Raw genomic sequence first — 26363 nt, 5'->3', positions numbered from 1 at the left:
TCCGGCGTGCATACTCCGGCCCAACTGTAGTTGGGACGCCCAACTATTAGAGATCTGTAAATAACTAGTCATAGTGAAAGTAGTGTTTATCAACTGTCACAATTATTTCACAAGAGGGCGCTATCATCAGGATATCCTGAATACCGCTCTCGCGCGCGACACACGAGCACACACCGCCTAAATAAATCGTCAGAGCGGTTCGGTCGATGATAGCGCCCTCTTTACGGCCGTACGGAAGACTAGTTGCTTACACATATCACTGTATCCCAGCTATAGTTGGGCCGTCCAAATTGTAACCAGTCCCCCCCCCCCCCCCCAAAAAAAAGGTTGGGCCGGAACACTGCCAAACCGAGGTCGGAGTCGAGTTGGTAACTGAAGTCGGCCCGACCACCGGCAGCAGACGATAAAAACGTCGTGCATTTAATTATTTTGGACCCCGCCGAGAAACGAACGAACCACAGAAGCAGTCAACGGCCGAAAATGAGTTATTATGGTGAGTTATTTGTTGTCATAAAACTAACGGACATTGACAATGTAATGGTTATCTGTAAAGGACCGGTTTTTGTAGGAAAACAAACTAGTGTAGCGTAGCTGTCACTTTCACATTTTGTGAACTGGGGATGGGGAGACACCGGACCGAGTGGACTTGTTCCAGTCGTTAGTGGACGACGAGCGCCGTGTTAAATTCCTCAACCACGGCGTGCCATTCATTTTTTTTGAAGAAACGCGAGGTACATTCTATTTTACCTCCTCCTGAATGCACCACCCAACTCCTGGGTTTCTCTGTTTTTCTATATAAGTAATGTTTAGTATCCTCCATGGTTCAGGTAACACTCGCCACTATGAAATGGAAAGTGCACAAGTATGGCAGCTTTCCAATGTTTGTATTGTTGGGCCATGTGTTGCAGATTCAAAACCCGAGAATCGACTGTAGATTTTTTAATGAAAAACATGGAGGAAGGAAACTTAAATTCCTGGTTTTCACTTCAATAACAATTCTTTCTTTTGTCATGAATGATTTCTTTTTCCTTTTAAAACCTTTTATTATGTCTTCTTCCAAGTTCCAGTTTTTCAGAAGTTTTTGTTAGGCATTTTGTACACATTTTAATCCTTTTACAGCATCCCCCCCCAGGACTGTTTGGTTGTTTGAACATAGAGTAACTCTGTCCTTACTCTATGATTTGAATGTGTGTTAAGTGTTTTCTAACATTTATTTTTGACATCAGCTCAAATTTATTTATGGGTACTGTTTCATTCATAACTGATTGTTTTTCTCCAAATACATCAAATTTAATTTCAGAGTTCCACTAGTTTAAAGTTACACCATTTTTATTGTACTTGTTGTTACCCCACGCTTTACCCCACTCCCCACCCCACCCCCATGCCCATTAACACTTCAATGCTATTTTCTTTGCCTTTAGGATATAACTTTAAATTTCTATAATCTCTGTTTGTAAAGTGAACTGAACAGAACTGACAAAAGTGATAAGTAAATTTTGAGTAAAATTGTACCAAGTGAAGTGTTTTTCCCCCATAATTCCTGTGACTGCATTCCATTGAAATTTAATGTTGGGACGTACTAGACTTTTTTTCTATTGATTCAAAAATATAAATTTTGAAATGTAAGCACTTCCTGTGTAGGTTTAATGTACATTTATTTCTCTTGTGGATTCCTTTTTTGGTATTTACATGTAAACTCATAAAAAAAAGCTGTTAAAACAGTTCAATTCAAGCTCTTTCTAATAAATCTACCCATAAAATTTAGCTTCCAAAGCTTGCCTTGTTACTACCTGTGATGAATTCAAATGCAGCTTCAAAACCTTGCCTCCTGGTACTGCCTATAGTGATGAATTCATGTGCAGTACAGCTTGACGTCAGTATTAAGCAGACTGCACATTATTTAACTGTCTGCTACCCTATTATGTTAATTTGTGATTAGGAGCAGTTTATTTTGGTTACATGTTGAGTGGCCAAGCAGTGCTCGTCTTCTGACACCTGAATGTTAAATGCATTATTGCTGGGCTTGCAAATTGTTTTGTCTTAATGCATGCATGTGTCCTGTTAGTGGTTTCCTGAAGGAAGAAATGGTTGGTTAAATGCATTCTTTCCACAAATGACATGGCCTTGCTTTTAAGAATTTAAGGCAGGCTCTGTGAAACTAGGGTAAATATCTATGGACACAAGGGTGTGTACCATTATATGGGGGCACTTATGACTAATTAAAGTAATACAGTACGTTTCCAATTGCCATTTGCATTTTTCTTAAAGAAGCCACTTTTCAGTGCTCTTGTTTTGCCAATTACTAGGCCTACTTTTTTTAGAAGATAATCTGATGCGAATGTAAAAACAAATACATTGTCTGCATGTTAATTGACAAAGAATTGTCCAAATATTGAAATTATCACTGGTTGCTTTCCTTGCCTTTCATCTCAGTGGACCCCTGTTCAAATCCCACCTTGGACCGGAGCCTTGTGTTGTGTGGATTGGGTTCAGAAACAGAAACATTTCTTCTTGTTTCCCAGTTACCATCCTGTTATTTTCGCTTAGGGTGTTGGGTTTGTAATGAAATAAAATACAACATTTTGAAGGATTTATCTCTTGATCAAGCACCAAGAGGGATGTGCTGTCCATTTTAAGGTTTTCCTCCCCCACCATTTGTACAGTCAGACCCCTGGAGTAACATAAATAGCAGGACACTAGCTTGATTGCTGTCAGAGAAGTTATTTCAAGAACAAGTATGGCTCAAGGATACTGCTGTATTGACCAAAAGTGACAACATTGGCTTGAAAAAACAATTAGTCACAACAAATTTTTCTCTCAGTCTAATTACATATTATGTGAGCCTGTCAGTTTTCACAATAAATAATTGTGTTTACAGATCTGTGACTTTAAAGTGGAAACTGCATCTTTTGGAAAAAGGTTCATGCAGGGGCTTTCAAGAATGTTATTTTAAAGATTGTTCAGAATATGGACCCTTACACTTGAGTCACTACTACATGTACTACAAGGACCATTTGATTTTTCTATCATCCCATTTTGGTTATTTCACTTCTATGGTGATTAGGTACCATACCAAATTCTGTTTGTTAGTTACATAATACATGCACTTATGTTCACATATTTAATATAAAATGTGGATGTTCACAAGTGGTTGACTTAGACTGTTTTCGTAATAAAAGAACTGTTTGATAAATTCAGGTATACACCTTTTTGAAGTAACACTTGCAGGCATGGAAATCAGTTAAACATGTAGGGGCACTTAGAACCTGATCAGAAATATCACACTTAGTTGTAGTACTGCTAACCACTAGCCAGGGCATTGATCACTGATACCAAGTCTGTTAACACTAACAGCATAAACAGGGGGGTGACGTCAAAGAAATACAATTTGATCTATGGCGGCACCCCGGCCTCACTAGATAACAACCATCACGCTTGACTGCCTCTCCGACCTGCCTCCAATGGTGTCTAATAATAACCTGGTCAATAAAAGAGATGATGTCATTCTGCTATGAGAACCACTTTCACTACTCTGGTGACACTGACAGGTCTCTCCCACAGTAGCCAAGCATGATGGGCAGATTTAATATAGAGAGGGTTTCTGTTGTCATACTGTGTTTTGGTTGTGTCATGACAGATATTGCTTTGGGCAGGAGCCAGACGGTCTACTTCTTCATGTAACCTTGCAAGGGTTTATAATTTGATATTTTTGACATAGTTTGGAAGGAAATTATTTATATTTCTTTTTGAATTGAGTACATTCTCTATGTTTGTACTTAGGCAGTAAATGATTTCCCTTGTATAACAGAGCAAAATGCTACACAATATGTTCCAATTGCTATTTGCTACTCAATTATCAGCATTCGGTGTGCACAAAATATGTCCTGTCTAAATTTCTTGCTTATGCAAAATTGCTAGACAAAATCGTTCCCTGCTACATAGGTAATGCACAGAGTGTAGCGCTTCTTCAACCATGACATCTTTCCTTCATGAATTTACCACAAAACATACAATTAAGTCATGATTTTGTTTTACAATTTCAAAATATATGTTAAATTTTTATGTTGAGATTTATGGTTGAAGAACTGCAAATGGGATTATTAACAGCATACTTCCCAAGAGTATAAAATTATACACAACCATGTGACATACAATGTCAAGTCAAAGTTGGGAAAGGTAACTTGACGTTAATGTAGTCTGACATGTTCTTTCCATATCCGCAGTTAATATTTCTTTCAGTGTGTCAAAATACTCAAGGCTATTATAAAGAATACAAAGACCTAGTACTCCCACAATACATTAAATTATACAACATGCCCCGCAAAAATATTGTGTACACACACACAATACAATTGTGTATGGAAGGAATGCCATGCAGTCTGTAGTCACAAGGTGACTGGTGCGTACTTATCGTCCCATTATGAATGATACACAGTAGAGGGGATTTTCTCAGTGGATTTATGCATTCCAGTGGATTAGCGGAAGGAATCCACAGTGAATTACTGTAGTAGGAATCATAGGGTAGGTCAAGTAGATGGTGTGTGCATGGGTGTGTTGGGTGGTTATATAGCAAGCTAAGTGCTAAGTCTCACCTGACTTCATGGGTACAGCAGTACATTTTGTACTTTGATTTTTCTCTCATTTTTTTAATATACTATATTTTATGTGAACAACACTTTAAAAGCTACTGGCTTGCACAGTGACATGTCAATTAGTTTACATGAACTTAAACATGAATAAGGAAGCACGCACAGCCTTTTACTAAAGTTTGTACGCAACAAAATCAAATTTGTGTTTCTTTTTTTCTCCTTCACATTCACAGACCTGTGAGCATGGACAATGTCTTACCCACTCTGGTCGGGAAAAGCTGACGGCAAAAACCACCTGCCTTCACAAAAGGTGAAATCGGTAACAGGAAATTAAGCTATGTGGACCGGGAAGCTGATCAGCTGTGGGCTGAGTATGTAAACAAGAACAGACACATGACGCGAATACTTAACACACCTTTTCAGCGAGTGTGTCATTTACCCTGTGTATTTGGGACAGGTATTGTACATAGGACTTGCTTTATTGTACTACTAGACAAATTATATGCAGTGCGCCTCGTCTGAAAGGCCACGGCAAGTGCATTTTTGATTTGTGATTGAAGGAGACCGGCCCCGGAAACAGTGGATAGGATGTGGTGAAATATGCAGCGATACCTGCTAATATTTCTGGAAGCGTTTAATAGCAGTCAGAAATTCGCCCGGGCAATGCTGATTGATTGATGTTGGGGAAAACTGTATGAGTCAGTAGCGAGTGCGAGTGGACTACACATTTACATACCTGTGTGAAATGTACAGGTGTACAGAGTGTACTACTAGCATCAGAGTGAAAGAGGATGTCTAAGGAAAATGTGCAAGTCTGTGAAATTAAAGAAGATGAGTCCACTTTGTCGAAAACAACAAAAATGGGAAATAACGAAAGCTCCACAAATGGAGATGCTCAGTCTGGAGCATCTGTCCATGAGGAAACTACAGGTGTGAATAAACCCAGCTCGGAGAATAGATCAGCGAGTGTGGATAAACAAGGCCAAGTACATTCTGTTGATGAAGATTCAACAAGATTGACTTGCTCTACAGAAGCAAAGCAGAACGTTGTTGATGAAGTTAAAGAAAATGTCCTTGACAAGTTAACAAGTGTGCCGAGTAATAAACAATTCAATACATCATTGGAACCAGAATTGGAGCGAAGTGCTAAAAATGTAATTACTGATCCACATGTAGGTCACAATAGCAATAAATGGGTCACGCATGAAACTCCAAAGTCTGATGCCGCCAGGAGTGTGCAACTGGGCCAACAGCAGTTGAACATGGAAACAACACAAACCCCAAAAGATGCACACCAGCAATCCATAAACCCAGATTTAAATAATCTTGTCTCGGCTGGAAAAACACCCCTGGAGGGCACCAGGTCGGAGGTTAAGTCTGCAGCAGACACTTCTGATGCTCAGAGATGTAGGTCGCCCACCCATGGTAATCATGAAACTTCAAACTATGTGTGTGATTCAAGTGAGAACAACAGTCAGCTGATGGCATCAATAGGAAACGAAAAAGTTAAACAGCTGGAACAATCCAAAAGTTTACGATCACCCGATGCAGGCCAAACAAACACAATTGATGGGAGAACCATGGCGGAAGATTCCCCAGCTGCAAATGTCACTGAAAGAGCACTCGAGGCAGTGAGTGATTCGAGGGAACCACTCGTCAACGATGCTGCCGTGGCTACAGAGGAGCGAGAGCAATCAAATGTGAGTGAAATGGCATCCGCAATGAAAAACATCTCAGATTCAACATCCCATGAATATTCAGGTCACATCGGTATTGCTGCACATGCAAGATTGCTTGAAGATGCAGTCAATGCACCATCCATTACTGCGGGAAATACTGTCGGTGAGGAAAGCAAACAAACCGATGGAAAGGTTGTATGCCCCGACAGTTGTGATGGAAATGAAATGAAGCAGACAGAGCAGTCTAGCGGACATGAAACTCAGACAGACACAGTTGTAGACAGTAATGTTGCATCTCCTTTACTATCCACTAGTAGTCTTTCCGTATTAAATTTAGATGAATCTGTTAATGAGGACATAATGAGTTCCAAAGAAAAGGATACTTTTCAACTGTACGAGACAGTGGTTGATGATGAGAGGAGGAAAGTCAATAAAGATAAGAAACCGCAAGAAGGAAACTCTGAGGACAACGGTGAAAATTCATCCCTTTTTCTGCCAGGTGCACTCCTCGATCACAATTTCTGCAATAATAACCCTAAAACCACCCAGCAAATTTTACAAACTTCAGATGTTGGGGACTCAGAAAAAGATGTTGCCGGAGAAGCTTTAATGGAGGCAGAGAAAACTGAGGAGGGAAAATTATGCAAATTTGTGGCTGACAAACAAAACGAAACCTCCAGCAGTCAAGATGTTAGTGTTCCCGGTAACGAGATTTCCTCAAACAATTTGGAGAAGAAAAACAGTGTGATGCCCTCTGGGGAAACGGCGCAGCCTCCTAATTTGGACACTGGAGACATTAATGCAAGTATAATGACAGATTCACTTAAAACCGCAGTGCAGCCAAACCAAGCAAAGCAACTCCCTGAAGCAATCACCGAAGATTTAACAGGAGGAGTGGTTTTGTCATCAAGGAATATTAGTGAAAGTGAGTTTGGAGATGAAAGTAACCCATTGGCGATACCTGAGGAACATGTACATGTAGACACCGATGCAGTGAATGATGAACAGTCCATAATTACTTTGAATACTTCAGTCGCAGCAAATGAGACTGTTGAAACTTCCGATGACGTTGAAACAAATCCTTTGGAAGGTTCAAACATAGAAGAATCCATAGAGCCGTCTGAGTGTACTTTATTGGAGACTTCGTCCTCTTATCCTATCATCAAAGAAGGAACGGACAATGCGACTGCAGAAACTTCATCACATACATGTATATCCACAGAACAACCATGTAAAACTTCCAGTGAGGGTCCTGATGTTCAAGAGACAGCTGGGCAACTTACTGCATCATCTCTTCCAACTGAATCTTTCAGTCAAGTTTCTTTCTGGAAGTGCAGTCTTCCAGTTCTTGCACTCAGTGACCTTGAGAAAGTGTCAGTTGGGGATCCAAATGAAGAATCCAACGTACTTGGCAAATCTGCCACTGATGAAAACATCAACCAACATCATTTTCTTGTGAAGTACAATCCAGACTTTGTCTATGCACGTAAAAATATGCCAGGCTCCATCGAGAGTCCCGTTCCTTCCAAGTCAAGTGGAACAGAAGAAACTAAGACGTTGGAAGGTGGAGATTCTCCATTGAAGTTTTCTTCCAATGTTAGCATGACGGACCTGGAGAACATGAAAGGAAGTAACGCGAGTACCCCAAGTACGTCCAGCGGGGAACTCGGTCAGCTGATGGTGCCGCTGTCCATCATGAAGTTGAGGGATTTACATTTTGGTGCTGAAAGCCCCAGCGAGTACTTTGACTGTCGCTCAGACCTGAACGACAGCAAGGATAATCTGGACGATACCTCCAGCCAAGACATGGCGGAATCCATCAAGGGGTCACTCGATCTTGAGAGTCCGGGTCAAAATAAGACAGAGTTCTCAGAGGAAGACGAATCCACCCTTGAAAATGAGAGTGCATTTCAAGAGGCAGAACCAGCCTTGTCTCCTGAATCTCAGAACGGATCACCCAAAAGAAGAGCAAGAAGGCTCGCATCTCTCACACGGGAGAAGAGAAAAAAATTCACAGGGGACCGAGAAATCGCAGAGGCCTCTCTGCAAGAGGTGACACCCGACACTCCTGAAACGACAGAGTCTTTGGTACCCAAGGTACAGTGGGGTGCCTTCATAAAGAAACTCCCACCGATGGCGCACCTTTTCTCCTTCTCGGAGAAATGGCAAACCCCTTTAAAGACGAGATCCGCTTCCTTTGATGAGTCTAAACACCTAGAACATCAGCTGTTAGAAAACGAAATGGAACGAACCGAAACAGAGTCTGTTTCTTCTGCCAACCTTTCTTTGGATTCAGTCCCGCAGCCACAGAGCGAGGCGAAACGGACCAAGGTACATTTCGACGAGCCTCCATTATCCGAATCCTCCCAATCAGCTCTTAAGAGACCAGAGACTTTATTCACATTTTCAGCGAAATCTACCCCTGGATTTCCAGCACGACAGAGGATTATACGCACCAGGTCAGACGGACGTCTGCTGCATGATCTCTCACCCCTGTTCTCACCTAATCTCTCACCGGTGAAGAGTCCCAAGGCTCTGTCCCCATGGAGGACGTCGCACATCACCCCTGACAAGGAGAGACAGGCTAGACTGGACTTCAAGATTAATTTCAAAGATCAAGCCAATTTCACAGGTAGGCCTACTATGTACAAAAAAATCTCTACATTTTACCCTCTGTTACCAACTGCTACCTACTAGTATTAATATTTTCTTGCATACATTTTTTAAACTAAAATTTGACAAATTGCAATAGTGATCTGTATTATGACATCACACTGTGCTTTGATACACATCTTAAGATTAGTCTTTCACATACCTCTTTGTGAAATCATTTGAATTGCTAAGAAGGAGCAACCGGTAGAGGTTATTAATACTCACACAGGCCTCGAAAATAACCCACGGCACCCACAGCAATTGATGGGTGCCCTGTGCTTTTGCTGGAGTGCCCTTTGCAAAGTTCAAATATAAATTTACATTTTCCTCATGGAGTGCCTCTTACCAGAGGAAAAATGCTGCTCCCCTTCAAGAGTTCAAGGTCTGAAAGTAAATTAATAATTTTCCTATTTTTGATATCTAATAGTCGTATCTAATTGCCGAATGACCTTGTGGTGATTATTGAAGCATTTCTTTGTTCTAATGACTGTTATTAGGTCGTAGATTGGTAGATTGGCTTTGCTCAACGACAGTAGAGGAGAAGACTGAAGATCAGCCATCAGTCATGTCTCCTTCTTCTGATGTCCGTTCATCAACTCTGCTTCTCTGTAGTAGCTTGCTGGACATTGGTGTCATCCAACCCCTTGAGGCCAAGACAGGCACCGACAAATTCAAGGTAATACTTCATAGAAATAATATTTTTATTATTTTTATGCAAGTCGCCAGACACACAAGGCCTGAAGGCCACTTCAAGGTGTGGGCTACAATTACTTTTGTCCAGAGGCCTATGCCACCTACTCCTAGGGCTGAGACAGGGAAAAGAAAACAGAAAAGGGATTAATAAATGATACTGGACAGGAAAAAAAAAAAACTGAACGGTAAAATAATGAACGAAACGGAGTACAAACAAGGACAGGGTAATTGGGATTGTGACGTCACTCTTTGCTTAGCAATTAAGATTGATACAAAGTTAAGATCAATCTTAGTGCTTTGTGAAATCGAAACAGCTCGAAACGCTAGCGGGACTCGCACGTAGCATGGCTTTCCCACTAGTAATAATAATAATGTTTTATTGTCACTTGTAAAAAAACACACCAATTATTTGTACAGTGAAATGCGTTTATTGGGTCAACCCCTGACAGGCCTGAATGTTTAGTTTTTGAAAGGGCAAGAGCACTAAGGCGTTTTTTCCTTGGTAAAGGGCACCCTAAGAGGAAACTGTAAATTTCTACTGGAGAATTTCAAGGGCACCAAGGCATTGACCAGGGGGCATGGAAGCAATTGCCTTCGTTGCCTCCATGAAGTATTAGTCCTGCAGCCTATAGACCCCTTGCATATGATGTCACACTAACAAAAGTCCTCACTGAGGCCAAAGAAGGCAAATCATTGGGCGATAGCTGTTTTTGTTTCATGCGCAAACATTTGTGCAACAGCAAATTCTATTTTTCATGTTTGGATGTTTTAATAAATCTCACCTCTCTAGATGGATGCCATGTATTGCTGGGCCCAGCACTCTTACCCTCAGACCTACTCTAATGGGGCACCCGTTTCAACCTCTCCGGGTAAGCTGGAGCCCATCTGGCCCCCGCCCAAACCAGAGGAAGGAGAAGCTCATCACGGACTCAAGTACACAGAAGCAGGTGGGTAAAACTTCATATACACAGAATTTGTTCCTCTTTTAAAAAAAAAATGTTCTTGTTCCAATTACCTCTCTTTACATTTTGTTCACACTAACAGAATATACTTCCTTTCAGTATGTAGGGAAAGAAAGAAGCTCAATGCTTGTGATTTTTTCCCTTTTTGACAGACACAACATTTAACAGTGGACAGACAGTACTAGGGTACAAAATGCAATAACCGAAAATAAACAGAGTACAGGATGGCAGCAGAAACTGAATAAATGAAGATTGATATAAGAAATTCATTATAATACAATTAAACGTATCTTTTCTTGAATTTCTTGAACTACATGGTATGTAAGTTACATCTGTATCTGTACTTTTTCAGCGTACATTGTAATGTGATGAAGAAGAAAACATATGCAATAACAATAACATCTCTTTATAATGAGATTTGTGAGTTGTTTTTAATGGGAGCTTGTTTACTCTGAGTGCACACTTCACAATGCCACATCCCATACTGTAGAGAGAGAGGGGGCCCCATTTGAATGCAACTGTAATTGAATCAGTGAATCAATTAAATCACACATAGAGAGGGTGCAGCACAGCTTTACCAAGCGGCAAATGTGAAGGTCTGTAGACAATGCCGCATTAAACCAATAGAGGTTTTTGTGATACAGTACACATGATAAAAGGGGTCATGGCACATCATGAAGGCCTGATGTTCTGCCTTATAGATTTTTTAATCTCTTAACTAAGTCATTGCCAGAATTGACAGCCTGCCCCACTGCTAAACAAAACAAGAGAGTCTATAATTTGTTTTTACTCGTACACTGATGTGTATAAAAGCTCTGAATGCTCAGTACTTTCCCAAGTTCTGTGAAAAAAAATCCACACCGGCAAAATAACATCTATTAAAACAAAAGTGTCCATTTTCAATTTAAATGTCATCATTTATCAACTATATCATGGTGTTGCTGTCTTAAGTCATATAAATCAATTTCACTACATGAAATAGAAGCTGGAAGGAGAATGGTCTTGCCTTTGTGGTGCTAAACATGTATGACTTTCACTGTTCCTGATTCCTATAAAAGGTCATAATGAAAGTTTAGAACGGATTTCTGTTTTCTAAACTTCTATGACTGAGAAAAGAAAATCATCACATGCCAAAGCTTAAGTTTTTGTTTTGAAGGGATTGGTTTTTCCTTCTCATGCCAATTGAGTTGACAGTATTTGTTTTTATGAATTGATTATTTTTTGGCTGAAAGAAAAAAACCACGCAAAACCTGCAAAAATAATTGAAATAATCTGATTTAGTTTCTGTGCCTCAATGTCATGAATGCAGTACTAAAACACAACAATGAAACCATGGTTATTTGAAGCAGTCCATGAGCAATATTGATGTCTTCATAATTGGATTTATTATTCCTGGTCGGGATCCCCCCATGTGTTTTTTTTCTCCCTTAATCAATATTCATGTTGTTCCATGCACTCCCTGAGCTAGCCGCTAGTCTAGATGGTTATTGATCAGCTAAATACATGCCTGGATGGTATTTCATTGCCGTGGGCATTGTACAGGCTGAACGCAGACGATGGACTCTGCAAAATGTGCAGCGTCCTTCAGCATGACCTTTGTAATGTTAGCTTTTTACATAATTCTGTCTGGTGAAATTATGCAAACAAAAAAAGTTAATGGCCTGACGTTTTGACCCTAGCAGAGTCTTTCTTGAGAGGCTAAATGACAAAATTGCTGACAATTTTCTCATGTTGTTTAAGAAGCTCACAGTTAACGTTACAGATGCAAAATGTATCCTGTCTATTTGGTTACACCTTTCAGAAGTGAAATTGATCTTGAATGAGTTCAAGTCTTAAATATTTTTCTTATACACAGTATACATACGCCCAAACTTGACCTTGTTCCCCATGAAAAAGTCCTCAGATCCAAAGACGATACACAGTATTCTAAATATAATAATATCAAAGTCTTATATAGCGCGCGTATCTACCAAATAAGGTACTCAATGCGCTGAGTATTGGAAACTTTCAGAAAGATAGGTTATTGCAGTGATGAATTCTGAGACCCAGACTGAGAGACTCTGAATTACACACCATTTGTTTTGTATCTATTTCTGGCTGATGAAGCCATTCACCTTTGCCCAATCGTCATCTACAAATAGGTCCATGGGACATTCTGGAAATGTTACCGTCTGTTCTGAGTGAGTGTTGTTGTTACATCGGTCCATGTGAAGCACAGCACAAAAAAAAGGAAGTTTTTGTTTGCTTTCGGTTGGCTTGTATATCAAAGCACTTAGTGGTCAAAATTTACCTTTTTCTTTTTCGAAAACAAGCTGCTTCCAGCTGGATGGTTTAATTTGCCGCTGTGCTTTATGGTTGAGATGCTGTCTTATACTACAGCATGTGTTTGTTCTGTGATTTGCGTATGGAAATACTAGTATTTGTTGAATTGAAAAGACATTTAAACTCCCTTCCCCATTGCCAAATATTTCACTCATCATTTTTTAAAGTTGTTTTTCAGTACATGTTTGCTGCTTTTAGAATTTTAATGGATGTAGGCAATTTAACAACCAAGTACTTGGGAGTTTTGTTTTCTTAGGCAATGTTCTTTTCTTGGTCTTTGCTTTAAGTATTGACTCCTTGCACCCTCTCACAATGCGCGTCCACTGTTATTCCATTTTGGGTGCCGATTCCTTTGCATACATTTTTACTTTCGAAATCGAGGGCAGAATATGCACGTGTGAGTGTGCTTTGTGTTGTAAAAGGGGTCAATTGGCTAGTCATGCCAACTTTATTTCAGCTGTGTCAAAACTTAAATTAAATTTGTTTATAACAAATAGTGCATACTTGTACGTAAAACAAAATACAACTTAATTTTGGTTGGAACAACGAAAAATTTACTAGAGTGGTAGATTGAACCCTACGACCTCCTGATTAATGTGCTGGTGCTCTACCAACTCTGCTTTCTAGTCCTTTGTGGGTTGGTATCCCTATTTTGTCATAATATTTGTTTAGGGTGCCAGTCGGAAGCCAAACAAAGATATTGGCAAAATAGGAAGACCGTCAGCATCAGGACTAGATAGCTCAGTTGGTAGAGCCCGGCCCGTTAATCCGGAAGCCACTGGTTCAAGTTCCTCTCCAGTCAATTTCTATTAGTTCACCCCCAAATTGTTCACAAATTCCCACAGTAAATTTTCCTTATCATATCACTTGATAAAATACACTGTGTATTGGTTCATCAACTTCTGTCAGTTTACCATAAGAGTCGGTATATATGTAATATTTTGCAGTCTTAGGTTGTGTTTGAAATGTTGCTACTCAAGTACATGTACATGTATATTCTCAGCAGGAACTTGTGATAGCTCAGTTTAGAATCATAAACCTAAAGTTGATCTTTTTGTTGTTGCTTCATAGAGCATCAACAGTTTGTCATGGGACTGAAGAAAGAGCACAACCTGGCCCTGGAGAAGATCGAGGTAAGAATATTATTTGATAATGTTTTGTGATATTTTGCCACAGTTGGATTACATGTAGGAAATTCAGGGGTTTTCTTGTATGATTTTAAAAACTTGAGTTGATATGTTGAAATTTGTGCTTATCAATAATAAATGACAATGTCACAAGAAAATCTATTTAACACTAGACTTCAACCAAATGTGTTTTTTTATAGCCTCAAAAGCAAAAGTTTGCTCTTACACGCTGTGGCGCAAAATAAATGGTTAAAGGTATGCAATAAAAACCGGCAATTTATCATCAACTCAACAAACTTTAAGATATTTGTTTACCTTAATACTAAAATAATTTTTTATGACCACAGATGGAGCACGAGCTGGCTATGTTTGAGCTACGTGGGGAGCAAGCAGCCCAGCTCTGTGACCTAGAAGACCAAGTTTCTACCCTCAAGAGCAAGTGGATGGCAGGAGAGACCCTTCACTCAATCAGCGACATGCAGAGAAGGCCAACAGTGGACGTTGGTATTAACACAGACTGGATGGCGTGCACCAGGCTTGGCCTTCAAAAGCAAATCGAACTCTTTGAAGACATCCAAGGATCAAACGGGGAGAAAGGGGCACCAACCCCTCCCCCGCCCCCACCAATGCCTGTAGGGGACTCTATGAATGTTCATGAATCACCTACGAACCTTGACGGAGTGCCTGGGATACCCAGAGGTGTCCCACAGCCACCGCCACCCCCTCCCCCTCCGCCCTCAGCAATACCACAGCCACCACCACTCCCAGGCAGTATACCCCCACCTCCACCCCCACCCCCAGGGGTACCGGGTGGAGGGCCACCCCTACCACCACCATTACCACCACCGGGTGGTGGACCCCCTCCTCCTCCTCCACCACCAGGCAGTTTAATTATTCCCCCTGGAGGATCTGTTTCCCCGTTAGCTTCCAGCACCCCAGTCACGCCAAAGGGACCCGCTAAGCTGATGATAGAACCAACAGTGCAAATGAAGCCATTATACTGGAGCAGGCTGCAGCTGCATAAATTACCTTCCAATGCCCAGAAACAAAGGTGAGCTTTAAGAAGTTTAAATTGAACATGCAAAACAAAAATTCCAGATTGGAAAGGGAATTTGTCATTTTTTATAAGTGGATAGGAAGTTCTGAGAGTCCTTGTAACCAGAGTAAATAAAATGAAATGAAAAGAAATGGTATGATTTATTTTTGTTCCCCTTTTGTTAGTGTGGACACTGTGAACACTCTATGGGGTCAACTAGAAGATCTTCCCATCCCATCTGAGGAGCTTGAAGAACTGTTCTGCAAGAAGATGATGCAGAAGAAGAAGCCATTGGTAGACTCCTTCATCAAACCAAAAGCAAAAAAGGTACTGCCTGAAGTTATTCTCCTGTTTGGTATAGCTGTTGATGGGTCACCAGTCCGAACACCATGCAGTGTGCACTTCTTGTGACTGCTTCATTACCTTCCTTGAACCATTTGTGACTGGTCTCCTGCTATGCTTAGCAGAAAACTGTTATTAAGGTGCTCCTTGAAATTGGGCCCAGTTCACCAGAACAGTCCTTAAAGCCATTGGACACTTTCGGTAAACAGTATTGTCCAAGGCCCACACTTCGTGTATCACAACTTCTATACTAAATAACAAACATGTGAAAATTTAGGCTCAATTGGTCATCAAAGTCGGGAGAAAATAACGGGAAAACCCACCCTTGTTTCCGCACATTTTGCCGTGTCATGACATGTGTTTAAAATAAATCCGTAACTCTCGATATCGAGAATTGATATTGTTTTAATGTTTTCTCAAAAAGTAAAGCATTTCATGGAATAATATTTCAAGAGAAGTCTTTCACCATTACCTTCTGTAAACCCTATAAGTTATTTGTTAATCTGTGAACTATTTTTTTTTTTCTGTACCGAGAGTGTCCAATGGCTTTAAAGACAACATATACCTTGGGTTTTTGGAAGCGTTCGGTTGTTTTAACCCTATATAAAAGTTTATAATGGTTGCGTTTTTGAGAAATCCGGATTGAATATGTTCACGCTGAAATATTCCCTAAACGAATACACAATCTGAGAAGCATTACTGACAGTAACACTTCTCAAATTTTTGTGCATAGAAATTTATATTTTTTTTGCGTAACCACATAACTTCGAAATTAAATAATTCTTTAGGCTTTTAACCAAAAGTTTTGATTGTCATTCATCTTTTTTACGATGGTTACAAGCTATCAGCAGAGACATTTCATTAATTAATTATTCTATCAAAAGCTGCTGTAGGCTTGTAACCAAAAATTGTTATTGGCCAAAAGTGATGGCCAAACTCACCTTTCCTTTAATCAAACAGAATTAATCCAAACTTACCCATGAATTCTGATCAGTTCAAATGGTCAAGATAAAATTTAAGTCTGAATTTCATTAAAACATAAGAATTGATTTGGGGTTGTCTGGCACCCTTGAACAAAGGTGCTGACAAAAACAGGGAAACTGCCAACATAGGGCTAGATAGTTTAGCGGTGGAGTGCCGGCACGTTAATCCGGAGGTCGTTGGTTAAAACTCCGCTTTAGTAAATTTTTCACTGTTAAACCCTGAATCATTTAAAACTTACCCAGTCAATTTCACTTGTGGTTCAACACCTAAAAACTAAGAAGTTAAACTTTCTCTACCTCTCGCATTCAGGGTGTGAAGTTACTAGACAGTAAGCGTTCTCAAGCCGTCGGGATCTTCATGTCGAGTCTTCATGTGGAGATGTCTGATATCAGTCAGTCTGTCCTCAATATGGAAACAACCGTCTTAGATTTGGAAAACTTGGAATCTCTTTATGAAATCGTAAGTTTTAGTAACTCTCTCGTTGCTTTGCACAGCTCAACATCAATCAAACCAAGTGATGTTTGAAGCTTTGCATGGTGTGAATAATATAAAGTATTAATTATGAATAAATAGTAAACTGGCAGGTGTTTTTCTCCTGAAGACGAGCATAACCAACTCTTTTCAGAGGCTCAAAAGAGGTTTAATACATGGTTGTACATGCAAGTTTACTACTTATTTATAAATCAAACCATATTCTGTAACTCTGGAAAAGGACATGATAATGTTTTGAGCATTGAAATGCTATTCAAATCTTCAACATAAAACCAAAAAGGGAAAGACAACGCTTTTCTTATCCAGCAATGACTTACAGACTCATCGATCTACTCATTCATTTACAAATATTTGAGTTTGATATTAATAGACCCCTTCATTGACCTTGAGGGCGCTGTTTGTGCTTCACATGCAAGGGGTCTGATGTAAAGCATTGATTCAGTTAGAACACAGCTCTTGCTAGTTCTTTATTTTGGTTGGCTGCAACATGGTCATAGTCTAGAGATTTGTGCCTCTGTGAACTAGACGCGCATGTATGTTTTGCGGGAAATAGTCCCCAAAGCGGGCAATAGACTTAAACATTTTTGACTGGTTACATTGCCCACAAGAAAAGGTTTCTTTTCTTATTTTATATTTTTGATGGAGGTGTGTTATAAATCACAAATGGACTGGCATGATTCAGTCACTACAGTATGTCTTTATTCCCCCTCTGGCTTCTGAGTGACCAGAAGAGGGACCTAATTCCCTCTTCTGGTCACTCACAGTCCCTCGGGGGGGAATAGACATACTGTATTGACTGAATCATGCCTGTCTATAATGTGTATAATATTTCATGTTTCTTTTTGTAGAAATTGTTTGCATATCTACATGTATGCCTTGGATGGTTGAACATGAGAAACCCAAGTGATAGTGCTATTGTTAGCCTAATTTTGTTTTCTTTTGTAACTTTGTGTGTAGAGACATCAAGATGATGAGTTGAAGACCATCAAAGCCCATTTGGCCAAAGAATCGGACGAACCCCTGGACAAACCAGAACAGTAAGTTCAACACTTTTCCAGCTGATCATTGAAGATTGAAAAAGACACTACAAAGTGTTCCTGTGCCTGGGGTTGATTTCACAAAGCACTAAGATTCATCTTAAGACGGCAAAATTACAATAGTGATTTGTATTGTGGCACCACCCTTTGCTTAGCAACTAAGATAGATTTGTATTTAAGATCAATCTAAGCTCTTTTTGAAATCGAGCCCTGGAGATTTTCTCTTAGTATGCAGTTGCATGCCTGCCGTATAGATTAATTAGAAATGCATCTTGGCGTGAAAGGAAACACACTTTTGAGAGGTTTGTTAAAAAGCTCCATTAAATTAACTTGTCTTGTTCCACACATATACCTGTCCTTCAACTCTCAACAAACAATAGCTCTTTACTGAACTCGGTAAGGTGACTGTCTGACCTTGTGACGTCATATATGCAAGGGATTGAGTACACATTTTTAACAATTATATTTCTTACAAAACTCATTTGAATATATCTATTCAATGTCACACCCCAGATTTCTGTATGAGCTCTCCCAGATACCGAACTTTGCTGAGAGAGTTTACTGCATGACCTTCCAGGCTTCATTCAAAGAAAACCTGACGTCGTTGAGAACCAAGCTCGGCAATGTTCAATTTGTGTGTGAGGTATGTAACAGACAAGAACAAATTATCTTTATATTCGCCTTGTACTTTATTGGCAAACGATGTCCTTTGGTTGTGCACAAACATATTTTTACATAACAATGTATGAATACTTTAGTTACATTTGTCGTGGTTGTCACAGTTGGAAGTTGTCACATTTCAAAATACGCTACAAATTGCATTACTTGCCTCTTTCTTCTAAGAGTTGAAGTGGCTTTTTAAAATTGTCATTATTATTTTATTATGTTCTGTTTTTGCAGTTTTTAATTTTGGCCCTTTTTAATGTCATATTTTGCTGTCTTCATATAATTTCTGTTCTAAGCATTTCATTTCACTCTTGCAGAGATATTCTTACCTTTTACACATATTGGTTGAGTTCATTGTACTGATTGTAAAATTTATACAACCTAAAATCATAACTAATATTGTATGTGACAAAATGATGATTACAGTTTGCTTGATACGCTGATGTTCTTTGATGTGTTGAAGGTTATTTGAAATGTTGTTACTAATCTTTCCTTCTGATCTTCCTTGTAGCTTCTTCCACAAATATATTACTGACTGTAATGCTTCGCAGATTTAACTTTTGAGGCATAAAAATTGATGTCTTTTTACATTAGCACATTACTTCGAGGTGAAAGGTGTTTATCAAAATGCTTTATACTATCGAAAGCTGCTGTAGGCTTCTAACCAATTCATTTTAAGGGTGATTACCAAATGTATACCTTCTCTTCAAATAGTCTGGCCCATTTCTTTTGTCAAGTTACAACAAGTATGAATAATCAACAATGCATAAGACAAGAAAGTGACAAAAGTGGCTGTATTTTGATTAACTTTATAGTATTTTTGTCAATGTAGGTTCTATTGACCAGCAAGGGAGTGAAGAAGGTTCTAGGTCTGATTCTTGCATTTGGTAACTACATGAATGGAGGGAATCGGACCAGGGGCCAGGCTGATGGCTTCGGTCTGGATATTCTTGCTAAGCTTAAAGACGTCAAGAGCCAGGTACTAAATGCTTACTTAAGTCCTTTTCCTACTGTATCTCTTTATCCCTTTGGAATACAGCCCTGGGAAGGCCTGTGTCTTTTTTTACTTTACGGTGACCCTGGTGCACTTTCACACTGTGTCATGTTTCAAGATTACAGAGTTTTACCTTAGGAGCAGGGGTGGTGCCGGGTCAGGGTTTTTTTTAGAGGCATTTTTTTATTGTACATGTAAATATAATGGGTAGCAATATGCTGTGTAATAATCCATCTTTTAAATACTTACTTTGCAGGATAACAAGATCTCTCTACTTCAGTACATCGTCTCCTACTATGTGGATAAAATTGATGAGGTACGCAAGAAATTATCACTTTCTGTCTGTTGTGTTCCTCAATAGACCTATTTCGTGAAAATTCATAATTGCTGTTGCCTATAGGGAGATGTCGTGGCTAAGCGGTCTGGTGCATTGGACTCGGAAGTCTGGTGTTGTTAAACACTTCAAACAAAATGTCTTTGTCCTTAGGATGGGGCAATAAACTGTAGGTTTAATGTGTTTTGTAATGCACGTAAAGAAAAAACAAGTACCCGTTTGTTAGGAAAAACAGGTTCTGCTTCTCTGTTTTCCATCATGCTTGGCTGCAAGTTGCACTGCATCAACTTGTAATTCATTCCAAGGTACTAAATAAAAGGGTCTTACGATTCAAACATAACTTTCCATTACTGTAAACAAAATTAGTAGCGACTTGATACGCCCCTTGGGTTTGATAAAGCACTGTAATATACTTATGCTACTTATAAGGTAGCAAGCCATTGTGATGAATGCTTTTAAAACTTTCTTTTTCTTATTTGGATTTGTATTTGTAACTTCAATGTTTGTGAAAAGTCTATACCTTTATTATTATTAGAAGTTGACCCACAAAATTTGAAGTGTAAAACGGGCAAATGCCAAAAATAGAAACAATCTGCAAGACAGCCAATGTTCAGAGATTTGTGTATTATTACATTTTGAAAATGCCAACCATTATTGTAAGTGCATCCTGTAAGTTGTTATTAATATTTTTTTTTTATACTTCTAGCATGCTGGGACAGAGGAGGCGGTGTTCCCCCTACCAGAACCAACAAAGGTCAACCAAGCTGCACTGGTGAAGTTTGAAGATCTTACAAAAGATCTCAACAAAATCAAGAGAGATCTCAAAGGTATTTGGATCTCAAAAGCTATTTGGATCAGCTGAAACTTTCCTTCTGTTTAGTTCACATGATTTTATCTCTCTCTTTCTATACCTTCTCCCTTTACTTCCTTTGCCTTAAATCATTCCTTAAACCTATATTTGAGACATCATACAGCTTGGTGTCTAAACTTGTGGACCAGTCATTAATGTTTTGTCGTGGTGATAGCCGAGTGGGGGTCGTGATAGCATAATAACAATTAGCTCTCCAGGATCAAAGACTGCTTTCGTAAGACCACTCCTCTCGTACGAGGCTGCCAACTACCCCCCATTTTAGTCTCGCGGGGGGGCCGGCGGTCACTTGAGAACATCGCCAGTGTCGCAAGAACCGCAGATAGAGCGGAATGCTATCATCATGAAAACATTTAACGACTTGTCCACAAGCCTTCTTGGTGTCTAGTTTTGGTTAATTTTCGGTTCTCTTTGACCCTTGTCACTTCAAAATTTGTGTGACTTGTTTTTAATGACTCATATTGCTGAAAATTTCCAATCTTTTAATCTTTTTGTACACATTATTCTCTACTTTATTTCTTTCCATTTGTTAATTCTTAAAAGTAGTGTTTGAATGAGTATGGTCATATTGGAAAATTTTCATTCAGCCTGCCGCTTCTTATTCTCTTCAACATGTTCAATATCTTATGTAATTAACTGAATGTATGAATCTTTTCTCCCATAACTTGTGAAGGCAAAGTTGTCAAAGTCTTAAACAGCAATTTGTTTGTATCATTTATCATCTACTGTCTTTATTTCTTTCCAATTTATAATCTTAATGTTTCAATATGAGTTTGTATCATTGGCAAATCTTCATTCAGCCTGCTGCTTCTTATTCTCATCCTTGATCCAACTTTAACTTATGAATCTTTTCTCCCAATACTCCTAAGGTTGTGAAGGCAAAGTTGCCAAAGTCTTAAAGAGCTCTGCCGATGAACATCTTCAGCCCTTCAAGGACAACATGGACGCTTTCTTGGATCAGGCCAAGGAAGATATCACTATAACAGAAGAGAAACTTCATACGACGGTTGCCAAGTGAGTCTTATTTAAGCAAACTTCCTCCAGTTAAAAAATGTTGTTGTGTTAGTGCAAAAACAGTGTCTCTGGATTTTCTAATAACTTGAGCCCTTTTCACTCTTAGCATTTTTCAAGATCTTAAAGTTGCCATTCTTTGATTCTGACCCACACAGGTTTGACCATCTCTCGTCGTCTTACTGCGTCAACCCTAAGAGTAACGAAGACCTCACCCCTAATTATCTATTCAGTCTCTGGGCTCCCTTATGCAGAGACTTCAAAGATCTCTGGAAGAAAGAACAACATGGCATTGCCAAGAAAAGGTAAGTTCTCAGGTCATTTGATGTTGCCTTCATTTGAGGTCTATAGATGGATTACACAAAGCGTCATCGGTTTTATCTTTGATGTAAAACAAAGGAAAAGTGCACTCGTGTACAGGCTGTGCATGACTCTCAGCCAATGGTAGCCGCCTTTCATGCGTACACGTTTCATCAATGATGTCGGCCAATGCAAGTTGTCCTTTCCTGTGTTGTAAAAGTTGTATACAAAACCTTTGGATCTTGGCACATTTTTGCGGGAAATATGCCCAGTGCCAAAATCAGGCTCTTTTAAAAAACATAAACTGTCATTGAAAGTAAAGAGAATCAAAACATCTTTTTTGATATCAATGCGGTATGGTGCTTTAAACGTACTATTTATTGAGAAATACGTGCATAATATGCAACGTACCTACAGACACCCATCTTGTCTGCCATTTTGGGGGTCAATGAGGGAGTCAAAATGTGCAGAAAGGAATTGACTCCCAGGAGGCAGAAATGGTAAATGCATTGTTTGGAGGTGCATGCAGCATTGTGCAAGGCCCTTAAGTGAAAGCTCTTATTCTCATCTATTTGATACGCAAATGTCCCCAGTTTTGAGCTTTGGCAAGAGGTGCCCAGTTATAGCATGGGGAATATTGTATGGTATAACAGCTTGAAGGTGTGTGTCTTTTTTGCATATCCACATTGCCTTGGACAGTGTTTGAATTATACTTTATCTGTGCTTTTTCTACATGCATAACAATGTATCTATGTATTTGTGTGAAATTTTGCAATTTTGTTCTTGATTTGTACTTTTGTGTGATACATTGCTGTCCTTACTTGTATTTTGTTTTTACTCTATTGTGCTGATTTTTCATGATTATATTTTATTGTAATGCTCTGTAGTGCATATTTATCGTGAGATGTGTTTACTAAATGTGGTATTATTATTATATATTGAGATTGAGTTCAGTCTGTGCAGGATTGATTTGTTTAATTGATTTGATTTGATGATCTTGTTGATTTGATGTCTTGATTTGGTTGTGATTTTATCAGTTGCACTGTATTTTCTATGAACATTATAAACAGCTTGTGTCTAACCGTTTTTTTTTTTTTTTTTTTTCCCTTCCCATCCTCCTTCCTGTAAATTACTCTTTAAAACTCTCTTGTTTCTTCTTTGTGGTTCACATATTTGACTTTAATGTGTATTTGACTCTAAAGTATATTCTTTTATATTGCTGCATTATAATTTAAGATGAAATGTTATAATAACGTAAAGTATTCTTTATAAGTTTATATTACTTTACCTGCCCTGATTTCTTTTCAACTCAACTTGCACAGTAGCTCTGAATCTTAAGTTATTGATTACATTGTCATTTTAAACCAAAATTTAATAGCTAGTATGACTTTAAAATATTTAATGAATACCTAATAGGTGTTGTTAAGTAAGATAGATAGCAATACAATTTGCATGAAGAACTTAGGATTTTGTTGTGTTTATGTTTTTTAACACTTTCTTTTAACTCTTGACTTCCTCAGACTTCGTGAGGCTCAAGAAAAAGTGAAGCAAAAACAAGAAGAGAAGAGAAGCTCAGTCATCATTAAGAAGAGTACCAAGAAAGCTGGGGGCTTGGTAAGAGGGGATTTTATTTAATTTGTACTGAAAGGGATTGTATACATTTGGTAATTATTTTAAAAATTAATGGCAATAAAAACTTGTTTTTAGAAGCCTGCAGCAGCTTTCGAGAATCATTTTGAGAATCATTTCACTTTGGAGTAATATGGTTATTGAAAAAGATATCAGTTTTTGTGCCTCCAAACTCGAATCTGGGAAGAGTTACTGTCGGAAACGTTTCTCAGATTGTTTATTCCTATCGGGGGTTATTCTTCCCATGCAGACATATTTGCAGGATTTTTTATGATATCTCAAAAACAGACCCTTCTGTCATTTTCACATGACAGTTTTATGGACAATGATATAGGATGAAAACAATCAAACAGTTCAAAACACCAAAGGTAAACTTAAACACAGTGTCAATTAAATGTGTTGTTGCTTTGTGTATTTGCAGAAAGCAAAATTAGCAGCAAAGGCAAGCTCGAGTACTAAGAGCTGATCCCATCCAGTCGTCACTGAGAGCTTCCAGTCCAAGGTTAGGTAAAGTCAAATAAGTGCCTAGACGAGATCTGGACAGTTTCCACAGGAGGGGGCTGACGAGAAAAAAAAGCCAGGTTGAAGTATGTAAAGCAAGTGTTTTGCAAGAGAAAAATAGTTTAAGCATTGGTTTTATTGTAGGGTACATGATATATTCCAACAATAGTTGGGCATGCCCCAACACTATGACCCAGCTTAAGTTACTGTGTATTCTCTTTTGTAATTCTGTAGAATTGGCTACTCGAACCTGAGTAGTTGTATTCTGTTCCTCAACTCATTAAATTGTAGCTCTTACCTTAAACTGACTTTAACTGACTTTAAAGGACTATACTGTATTGTTGATACTGGTACTCATCAAACTGTACTCAACTTATAGTCTGTTCTACAGTGCATGTCCTTCCAGTTCGAATCTTGTTAGAAATTTTTTTCGGAGATAGAAAACAGTATTAGCAACTGGAAAAAACGTAATATATACACACAGTGTTTGAAAAGCCCATGCAAGATTGTATTCAGAGATCTGCCATCCATAGTATTTTCTGGTACAAAGAAACATTTACAGCTGTTGAGGCTCTAGACTGTTTTGGCGTAAACTTTATTCTGAGGTCAAATACACCTGTGTACTACGTAGACAGTACTATATCAAACCCGGTGATAAAGGTTCAGTGGAACAACTTTTTCTTGGGCTATTTGAATGATGGCTTTAGTAAAAGTTCAGCAACTCAAACTTCTTGCATAGGGAAATCAAGATAAAAACAGCTCCGTGTAGGCATTGGACTTGGGATAATTTAAAAAATAACACATCTTATGTCATGTGTGATTTGGTGTGTCCCCCCCCCCCAAAAAAAAAAGCAAAAAAAAAAAAAGCAGGCAGAATTGTTTTTGGAGACTGCTGGGATCTATAACCCTTTTCACACCACACTATTAAATTGAGTCAATCCTGGGGAATATTTATGGGCAGCCCTTTTACACTTGGATCGCTTTACCCCTGATCTTTCCCTGGCAAACGGGCATACTCGGGAATAGCCACCCCTGCTCTGGAGAAGGGGTCATGACCCCTGCTCTGGAGAAAGGGTCATCGGTAAAACCATGGTGTATTCTTGAAACGTGTAATGAGAACCCTGTGGAATATGGACCTAGGCGGGGACAATGTGAAAGTGTGCTGGGGTAACCGTGGGTTTAAAAAAACTCCTGGGGCCTCCCCAGGGCTGTATTGAGATACAGTGTGAAAAGGGCTTATGGGGTATACCTGCTGGAATATACATGGTATACATGTATCTTTAAGACAACTCTTGTGATTTTGTATTTCCACGAGCGCGCGTGTGATAACTATATTTATCTTCAAGCAAACTTGGCGCGTGACCATAGAGAGCGTAAGACGCAGGTAGTGATATTAGCCGTGGAATATAGGTTTTTATCACCACTCCATTCTGCGAATCTGGAGGATTAGCGCGTACTTGAAGATAAAGTTTTATACTTGGAGGCTCCACCCAATTAAGGGTTTTTGGTGTATTCTTTGAAAAAAACACTGGAGCGGAAATTAAGATCATAAATGTGAAGAAAATGTGATATATTATTGAGGCGTTTCGAGGCGTCTGAAAATGTAAATTATGATCTTTGTACATAAGAAAGTCAAAAGGAAACACTATTTTTATACAAGGATGTTTACAACAGAGTGAATCAATGATTCAAGAGAGTAATTCTGAATGGTGCTTTAAATGAAGACAACAACGGTAACTTAAATTATGGGAAAGTTTTGTATGTTATTAAGAGCGCATATCTGTCATTCAGTGACGTTCAAGGCGCTTTAAGATACAGTATTTTCCTGCAAGATGTGGAACTACGATCGCAAGTCTTACAAGAAATTAGTTGATTTTTGAAAAATTTTCCCTATGTTATTTTTACTAGCTCTACAGGTATTCAAGGCTTATAATCTACATTTTGAGAAATCAATACATGTCAAAAAGCTTTTGTCACTGGGGTGATGATGGAAATGTAGAACTTCTTTGTTTTATATATTTCGTTATTTTATTTCGTTATTTTTTTGGGAGGGTGGGGGTATGGATAGGGCACATGATTATGTAATTGTATGAAACATGATTAATAATTTGTATAATGTTACTAAATATGTTAACGACAAAATGG

The 26363-nt window shown here is 38.9% G+C and overlaps 1 protein-coding gene across 2 annotated transcripts; it reads left to right on the top strand.

The window, feature by feature from the left end:
• Positions 1–392: 392 nt before the first annotated feature.
• Positions 393–25084, top strand: LOC117300002. Of its 2 annotated transcripts, XM_033783650.1 has the most exons (18): positions 393–493; positions 4823–8900; positions 9418–9596; positions 10404–10560; positions 12717–12755; positions 13969–14030; positions 14372–15075; positions 15246–15387; positions 16696–16845; positions 17836–17915; positions 18429–18558; positions 19414–19560; positions 19832–19891; positions 20616–20736; positions 21647–21791; positions 21947–22093; positions 23609–23702; positions 24139–25084. In XM_033783650.1, the coding sequence occupies exons 2-18, from the start codon at positions 5381–5383 to the stop codon at positions 24181–24183; spliced, it is 5922 nt and encodes a 1973-aa protein (XP_033639541.1). In that variant the 5' UTR covers positions 393–493; positions 4823–5380; the 3' UTR covers positions 24184–25084. The 2 variants fall into 2 exon arrangements, with proteins under 2 accessions (XP_033639541.1, XP_033639550.1); XM_033783659.1 differs by lacking the exon at positions 12717–12755.
• Positions 25085–26363: the final 1279 nt, after the last annotated feature.

This window comes from Asterias rubens, chromosome 1 (assembly GCF_902459465.1).
Source record: "Asterias rubens chromosome 1, eAstRub1.3, whole genome shotgun sequence".
In the NCBI taxonomy this organism is placed as follows: Eukaryota; Metazoa; Echinodermata; class Asteroidea; order Forcipulatida; family Asteriidae; genus Asterias; species Asterias rubens.
The sequence above is the reverse complement of the archived record's forward strand: the minus strand, read 5'-3'. Positions and strand labels throughout refer to the sequence as shown.